At 36.6% G+C, this 9340-nt stretch overlaps 1 protein-coding gene across 1 annotated transcript in view; it reads left to right on the top strand.

Moving 5' to 3' along the window:
- The window catches only part of LOC104169635 (chondroitin sulfate synthase 3-like), an 11738-nt gene extending 2993 nt beyond the window's left edge, over nt 1–8745 (top strand). Inside the window, 1 exon segment of the mRNA XM_009710611.1 lies at nt 6680–8745. Within this exon segment, the coding sequence (XP_009708913.1) occupies nt 6680–8248 (1569 nt within the window). The 3' untranslated portion in view covers nt 8249–8745.
- Nucleotides 8746–9340: the final 595 nt, after the last annotated feature.

Below are 9340 nucleotides of genomic sequence, written 5' to 3'. Positions count from 1 at the left end.
CAGCAGGAAGATTGTTGGTTCTGGTGCTTAAGTTATTTACTGTGTCTGTTAATGCTGTGTGAAACAGAGTAGTATTCAGCGCATTCTTCTGTGGTTCTGTTGGTTCAAACTTATTTCTAAGAAGAATTAGCGGATATGCCTTTCAATATGCAGCAAGATGTACCTCTTGTATACATGACATTTTATCACCGCTCATAGATGATAATTACACTCCAGTTCCCTGTTGTTTCTGGGTGCATCATATGCTAAACTGGTGGGCATAATTTAAAGATAGCAGCAGGTTTTCATCCCTTACCATAATTTGAACCGTGAAACATGAATCCTTGTTCTGTTTTTGTAGCAAAATGCTTCACAACATTGTTACTCAGATGCATTATAAACTAGAAACAAATGGTTGTGTTGTAAAGCTCTTACATTACCAGTCATCATTTTTACAGATACAAAGCTGCTTTCTTAGGTATTACACTAAGTAGAAACATGAGGAACTACTGTTGCTTGAGGACTGTGAATAAAAAGGTGATGTTAGGTATTTTCAATGTGATGTCTGTTTGTAGGAAGGCTGGCTGCTGCCAATTAATAGAATGTAATTAATAGTATGTGATTAATGCTTACTAAAAATCAAACACTATCATTAACAAAAATTGAGTGGATCTCTCAAGTCATTGATTCCCCTACTCACAAGCAATCCAGTTTTTTATAATCTGATTAAATTGTATGCATTACTTGTATCGAAAATCTGATCTAAACCCTTCTTCTGAGAGCTAGAAATTTTCCTTTAATTTCCTGCCCAGGTAAACCTAAGGCTAGTTTGCTTTTGTTATCTCTCTCTTCTTTACTTAATGTATTTAGAGACAATATGATTCTTATCCTTAATTTTGCAAGGTTAAACAAGCAAACAACATTAACCTCTTCTCGTAGGATAGTTTCTGGTCCTGACAAATCTCTTTTGCATTGATTTGGTCCCATGCATTTGATAAAGATGCAGGTTCAGAATTGTGTGAAATTGTCTGCTGTGTCTTTCAGAAATATTCTGACTGATGCAACACAAAATCTTGTTTCCCTTTTCTGTGGAGGATTCACACTGATATTTCATAATGTCTCTATGTGACCTCACTATCTGCTAATATTCTTACGTTCTCCTTACTTGTCAATTATTTCCAGTTTAAAAAGTCAACTTTCCTAAGATATTTAGTCACCTATCTCTTTAAAACCTGGGTGTAGGATTATGTGTGTTATATTATTAGAACAAGTGAATGTCTGCAGTGTTTCTTCTCCAGTTCTCTGGCTCTTCGTGTGGGGTGTCTTCTCCTCTTGTCTCCTCATGATGTCCTCAACTTTGCGTCGTGAGCAATGTCCCAGATTTTGTGCCACTGTCACTAGGTATGATATTGTTCTTCAGCAGCTTCTGTAATGACTTCCCTCCAAACTGGCAGTTCCCCATTTAAACATAGCTGGTTATTCTTTCTCTGTTACCCAGTTCATATGCATTTCATAATTCCAGTCTTAATCCTTATCTTCTCCAGGCTGACAGTTTTTCTCATAACACCATACCAATTGACTTGCTGAAATCTGTTTCCTTGTCCAGAAAAGTAGTATCATCCATAGCTTAGTGTTTCATTTGCTTATAGTACTTGTTATTGAAAACATCCTAATGCTTACTATGCCTGTAATTAGCTGATTATTTTTTTTTTAACTCATCCTTTGATTAAGGTACTCAGCTTGCTGCTGTTCAGCCAAACAGCATCATCTTGAACACAGTACATTTTACATGTGTTCTTCATATGGATGAAATGCCCCTTAAAGTCGCTGGAAATAGTCAAGAAATCTTCATCTTTAGGGGAGCTAAACTCTGAAGAGTATGGTGAAGAAAGACCAAGAATAGTTCTGTTTATCTTATTTCTAAATTTATTAGAAGTCTGTTTTAGATAAAATGGTCAACAGTTTAGTACTACTGTAGATTTAGGAAGAGCTAGTGGATGAAGGATTAAATTCCATGTCTTCTCTGTTAAATGGGAGAAATTGTTCTTAAATAACATTCAAAGAAAAAATATGTTAATTTAAAAAGCACCATTTGCATTCAATCTTTTAATATGTGAGATTCTTGCAATAATAAAGTAGGTTCGTTTGGGCTTTTGTGTATATGTAATAAGAACTTTCCTTTTTTATTACATCAGTAAATCACAGAGATTACAATGATTTCAGAGCTTGCAATGCAAATTACATTGTGCTTACGTATTAGCTATTGTATTTCTCTGCCACAATAATAAAGCATTGCCTTTATTCTAATTTGTTTCTTCTCATTTTTTTAATTCCTGCTTGCAGTTCAGAGTTACTCAGAGCACAATTAGATTATTCACATTTCGTGCCAACTTCTAGTTTCAGCTAGCGTTAACAGAGGCAAGCAGAAGTCCTTGCCAACTCTTGAGTTAGTTGTGCTGTAAGAATTGTTCTTCAGGAAAGTCACTAAGTCATGCAATATAAAAAAAAAAAGTTGTACCTCCATGTATTATCTTGAATTGAAGACAACTTCTCCCATTCATTGCTTTCAGTGAATGTAAAGTGGTTGTATCAGGTCAGACAAACATTCATTTGACAAAATATCCTCTCTCTGCAGTAACCAATAAAAGAAGCCAAGGCAAGGGTGTAAGACAATAAAGACACTCTGATACAGCCTCAGCAGGGTCTCCGGGAGTCTGCAGTACAGCAGTGTGGTGGAGAAAGTGTACCTTTGTGTTTAACATAGCAATGATGGAAGTCTCCCACTAAGGTGTTGACTCACTTTTTGAAGCCATGCAAAATTTTACCATCAGCAGCTTGCCGTACCAGTAGGTTCTGTGGCTGAGCTACATATTTCCTTTTCTGTTTTTGAATCTTGAGAGCATCATTGTAGGTGTCATAATTCTTTATGTGAGAAGAGACAATGACTATTCCTATCCATTTCCCTTATGGTGCTAGTGACTTTATAGATCTCGGGATTACTCCCTTTCACCTTAGTCATCTATTCATCTTATGATGCACCTGTGTGATCATCTAGTGACCTTGGTTAGTACCTTTCTACATATGTTATCAATTTCACGTGAGACATTATGATACTAACAAAGTACCTTCCCACAGCCTTCAAGATTCAGATGCACTATGGACACAACCATTTAATGATGTTTCTGATTCACTCTAGAGTTGTCCTCATGCTATCTGCTTTTTCTTTCATCACTACTGAACATCGATGTGACATTTGCACAGAATTGCCTACTGTGTAGCTAGGTTCTCTTTCCAGACTGCTAGCAGCTTGCAGACAGTCTGACATTCTTCAGGTGTAATTAGGATTGCCTTCTTCACATGTGCTTTGCATTTATCTGCACAAATTCAATCTGCCATTTTATTACCTCGCCATTCAAAATCAGGAGAACTTTTGCAGGTAGGTTTACTTTTGCCATGCTGAATAATTTTAATTTATATTCAGTAAATCTCGCCACCTTCCAAATCACCTCCTTTTCCAGATCATTTATGACTGCATTGACCAATTCAGGCCCTTGCACAAATCTATTCTCCAGGAAACTTAATCATGTTTCGCTTTGCCTCCTAGGCTTGACCACCTTGCTTAGTAATTCAAAGTAAAGTTAGGGTCATATTGAATTGCTTTCATCCAGATGTTAATAATTTGAGTAAAAAGACATTTTTGTCCTACAATATTGAAAACAAATTTCTGTGTGGCACCAAGATTAAAACCTTCTATCTTCAGGAAGAGCTTATGATTTCAGTATCATATTTGTTCTGAACTGTTTTCTCTATATTGAGATCTATTACAAGTGTTCAGTAACATAATTTAAAATGGATTAGTACAGTTCTATATATATGTGATAATATTGTGTTACTGAGTTGATTCAAATTTTCTTTCATTGCTGCTGATAATCTGTTCTTGATTATCATAAGCAAAATCATTAGTATAATGGACTACATCCTCTGTCTGTGATTTCGATGGAGCATTTCTAGTAAACCAAGGCATCTGAAATTGTAATGTAATAAAAGTGCGGTATTTATGTTAATAGAATATTCCTGTTAAATGAATGCTGCTAATGAGTCTGTTGTGTAGCTGAGCTTGTAATAAGTTAAGGGTTACAGAAGAATTTGCACAATAGGAGGACAGCATTTAGTTTTACAGCTATAGTTTGTCATCTCTTAAAAATATTTTTGATAAAATACTTTATACTATTTAAAATAAAATGTACTGTGAAAATTCAGGTACCATAAGTTAAATGTGTAACTGTAATTAATGGTTGTTTCAGTGGTACTCAAATACCTTTCTTCATTGTGGAGGAAGTAAAAAATCAAGTGATTCTTTATGATTAGAGGACTTAGGGAATATCAGGGTTTGTGGGGAAGGATGCTGATACCGTTCAGTAACCAAACAGCTTCCCCTTCTTTCTTGTGTTTTCAAGGTTATACATTTTCTTTATTTTCCTATAAAGAGATTTTAATGTGAAATTCTAAATGTGAAAATCATGGATTCAACTTTTTCCAGAAAAGTGGAGAATACAAAAACACAGTCACCTTGCAGAGCACATAGTAAACAGCTTTAAATAAAAGGGGCCAGAAAGGGAGTGTGACTTATAACTGGAGAGATGGAAATCTCACCTGATCAGCTGGTCTTTTTTTCATTATTCAAAATGTAAATTCTAGAGGGAGAAGGTAAAATTATTCTTGCAAAGAGCAAATCTCCTCATCCAGCCCTTCCCCAGGCACTTTTCTCTAATACCATCCCTAATCTCTAATCTGCCTTTCCTGCCAGCGTCCATCTCTTGTCCTCAAGGAGGCCAGTACCGATGGTGTTGGTTCCTGTTCTCTGTGATAGCAAGGAAATTGATCAAACCCCCATGTCCCTGGTTCATCCCATCTCGTGTGACAAACAAAATACTCGCCTCCCAAGACAGAACAAATGTGCTTTGAAAGCTTTAGGTAGGAGGTCTGTGAATAAGCAGTATTTGAGTCATTTTGTAACTGTGTATGTTTTTTCACACTCACCCTTGCTTAGTGTAACAGACGTATCTATTTTATTAAAGGCAAATTTAAGATAGCTTAAGTTGGTTCTCAGAATTAGACTATTGCTTTTCCCCATGTTATGTGACTGTAGCCTCAAAAATGCTGATCTGACTAATAGTAGTGGCTATGTTTGCTCAAGCAGAATTATTTGGGGTCTGAATGGGGTGGGAGGAAGATTCTAGAAATTTTGTACTAAAATTCTGTTTTTCTAAATATGACAATGTGTATTTCTCATACATGCTAATAGATTTTGAATAATTGTCATGGTTCTTGGCTTTGTTGGGAGTTAGTTTACATTTACTGCCCTATGCTTAATATTACTTCTAGTAATACAACCTCTGTTCTAGAAGGAATTGCAGTAAAATGAGCTGAATGTTTTGAGTCTGAGACATTGTGTCATCAGACCTCACATCTCTTGATTTCCTCAGTGTATAGAAGACAAACTTCAATAACTATCTCAAAATCTGATCATAGGTCAAGATTACAACATCTCCTTGAACAACATTTTCTATTCAATTAGCACATTTTCCTTATATATTAATTACAGATCAGTCTGTTCAGAGATGAGAAGAGCACCCTCTTCTCCTTTATGTGCTACTCATGGGAAATAATTCTGTTTCTCTAGAGTTAGTAGGTGTTAGCTTAGCAAAGAACGGTGAGTCTTAAATGTATTTATGATGTTAATATTTTACTCCTCCATCTCACTTCCCATTTAAGAATAAATATTCATGACATTAAATTAATAAAGAGCTAAGTTTTCTCTTAGGGAGGAAAGTGAGTCAGAGAAAGTTTTATGATTTGCTCACAGTTTAGCTGTTAGCACAGAAAGGTATAAAGTCCAGATACCTTAAATCTTAGACCTATGCTTCAGCCATAAAATGTATCTCTATACTATTTAGAAGATATTGCAATTACTAATTTGACACAAGTAAAATGTCTTTTCTTGCCACAGAAATACATTGGAAATGACTCAGGGTGAGTTATAGTAGCATGATCTATAACTTAGTTGGTGTACTCTACTATATGTATTCCTGCCAACACACAATATTCCAATGGTTATATTTCAGTCATTGAATTCTTTGTCCTCACTGAAACAAAAATAGCTTTGTTGAAATGAAGTCCATTCAGTTTTTGAATGTTAAGTAGCACTATCCATTTACGCATGTCTGCAGGAAATACAAGCAGCTTTGTGCTCCATAGACATAAATCCAAGGTCCTCTTGAAAAACATCAGTGTTGCTAACATTTCAGTAAAGATCCGTGTTAATAAGGGTTTAGATGTAGGTTAAGACTTAGTGTTTCATGCATAGTAGCATTCAGCCTGCAACTAGGAACTCAGAAATATTACTCACAGATCTTCAGTTAAATGTTTCCTTTAGTTTTGCAGTTAGATGAAGTAAAGCTAAACCCAAGATATCTGCTCTTCTGTTTAGTTAGAGGACAACATTTGCTTAGTGTGGACAATACTGAAACTGAGACCAAAACAGAGTAAAAATTCCTAATGAATGCTTTGAAGTTCTATGCCTAAAGATAGCCATGATCTATAAGAACTAGTAATAATCAACATTACCAATGTGAATCCTTTTGTGGGCAGAAGCACTTCCACTTGATGTCTTTTTTTTTTTCTTCTCTCTCTCTCTTTCTAGATGCAGCAACTGTTCCATGAAAACTATGAACACAACCGCAAGGGTTACATTCAAGATCTTCACAACAGCAAGATTCACACAGCCATAACACTTCATCCAAACAAAAGACCAGCCTACCAATACAGGCTGCATAATTACATACTGAGTCGCAAAATTTCCGAACTGCGCTATCGGACCATCCAGCTCCACAGAGAAAGTGCCCTGATGAGCAAGCTCAGTAACAGTGAAGTAAACAAGGAAGATCAGCAACTGGGAGTGATGCCGTCTTTCAGTCAATTCCAGCCACATGAAAGGGATGAAGTCATCGAGTGGGAGTTCCTGACAGGAAAATTTCTTTACTCAATGACGGAGAACCAGCCGCCCCGGCAAAGCCTGAGCAGCGTTCTGCGAGCTGCACTGGATGACACTGTGATGCAAGTCATGGAAATGATAAATGAGAACTCTAGATCTAGAGGAAGGCTTATTGATTTCAAGGAAATACAGTATGGCTACCGCAGGGTGGACCCTCTGCATGGAGTGGAGTACATCCTGGATTTACTGCTTTTGTACAAAAGGCACAAAGGAAGGAAAGTTACAGTTCCGGTGAGACGTCATGCTTACCTTCAGCAATCATTTAGCAAACCTTTCTTCAAAGAAGCAGAGGAGCTGAATGTAAGAAGCCTGCTGGAAGATACCGACACTGACACTCAATCTTTCTCTTTTCTTTCAAATTCTTTAAAGATTTTTTCCTCACCGTTCCAAGGCACCAAAGACATTGGGGGACTCAGTGACAAGAAAATACATATTCTTGTCCCTCTCACAGGAAGATTTGACATTTTCTCAAGATTTATGGATAACTTTGAGAAGACTTGTCTGATTCCCAGGCAGAATGTAAAGTTGGCAATAATTCTCTTCAGTTCCGAGTCAGGCCAGGATTCCAGCAAACACATACAGCTAATGAAAGAGTACAGCATTAAGTATCCTAAGGCAGATATGACCCTGATTCCAATGGCAGGAAAGTTTTCTAGAGGTTTAGGTCTTGAAATGGCCTCATCTCAATTTGACAATGGCACTTTGCTGCTGTTCTGTGATGTTGATCTGGTATTCACACGAGGCTTCCTCCAGCGATGCAGAGATAACACTATTCAGGGAGAACAGGTTTACTACCCTATCATCTTTAGCCAATATGATCCAAAAGTAATATACGGAGGCAACCCTCCAGCTGACAGTAGTTTTGTTTTCACAAAAAGAACTGGATTTTGGAGGGAGTATGGATTTGGAATTACCTGTATTTACAAAAGTGATCTACTTACTGCTGGTGGATTTGATACCTCAATTCAAGGCTGGGGACTTGAGGATGTAGACCTCTTTACTAAAGTGATAACATCTGGCTTGAAGGCTTTCAGAAGTCAAGAAGTAGGAGTTGTCCATATTTTTCATCCAGTTCAGTGTGACCCCAATTTAGATCCGAAACAATATAAAATGTGCTTAGGGTCCAAAGCAAGTACGTTTGCCTCTACCATGCAGCTCGCTGGACTCTGGCTACAGAAACATTTGGGTGTCAGGTACAATCGAACTCTCTCCTGACACCTCAGCCTATTTGGCCTTTTCAGGGGAGTTTACCTCATTGTTTGTATTATTATTTGATTTTGCGGTTGTAGTTTTAAACTCCCCCCTCGTTGTCTTCCAAAGACTGTTGACCTCAAACACAATGAGTCTGCTGTTCACTGATATTTCTTATACCTACTGAACTGATGAGGTGAATTTCTTCATATTTGCTTTATTTGAAATTCAGTGAAGTCACGGAAATCATATAATCCCATGGAGCGCATCCATCACAAGAGACTGCATCAGAAGAGTGTTCTCTCTTGGCTTTGGGATGCAGTATCATCTTTGTTGCATTTCTCAGATTTGAGATATTTACTGGTGAAGGTACCACAAAAGTGCTTTATGCTTCTTCTGGGGATGGAACTCTCTAAGATAAACTTGAGTTTTATAATTTATATGAGGACTTATATGTATAAACGCTACTTTTCTTCATCTTTAGAGTTTTTAAAGTAAATGAGTAACTATGATTGTACCTTTATTTTTTAAAAAAAAAGAAAAGCTGAGGAGCTACTTGCAAATACAACTGGTACCGGCTACCAAGGTCCTTAAATGTCTTACTATAATAACAAACTCCTTGTTGTTGTTCACTCTAAGTGTAAATGAACTTTCTTTTCACAAGGAACAGGAGTTAGTCAAATGTTCATGTACACTTTAGAAGATTTGTGAACCAACATCATTCATTTGCAGGCAAGAAGAAACTGTGACTTAGCATGATAATTTATGATAAAGTGCAGGCATACAGTATATTTTTTTTGAAACACATAGTATAAGTTGCTGTTTCTCTTTGTAGAAGGAGTCTCTAGTACATAATTTTCTTTTACATTCCTTTCATAAAGCTGCACTTGATACAGTGTTAGAAGTGAAAGGTGTTTGGTTTTTTTTTAATTTTCCATAAATATTGGTATTCAGTAGCAATTTGTTGTTAAAATTAGAATAATTATAGAATAATTATTTAAGTTTCAAAATTCACTATTGCTGGTCAAAGTTCCTTGCCAATACATTTAGATTAGTGGAGGTTATAAGACTGTGTTAAGATTTGTCTCTCTCGACAACCTGAAGTTGTCATGCTGT

The sequence above is a fragment of the Cariama cristata genome, unplaced genomic scaffold (genome assembly GCF_000690535.1).
Source record: "Cariama cristata isolate BGI_N322 unplaced genomic scaffold, ASM69053v1 scaffold2552, whole genome shotgun sequence".
NCBI lineage: Eukaryota > Metazoa > Chordata > Aves > Cariamiformes > Cariamidae > Cariama > Cariama cristata.
Note: the sequence above shows the minus strand (reverse complement) of the source record. Positions and strands in the feature narration are given on the sequence as shown.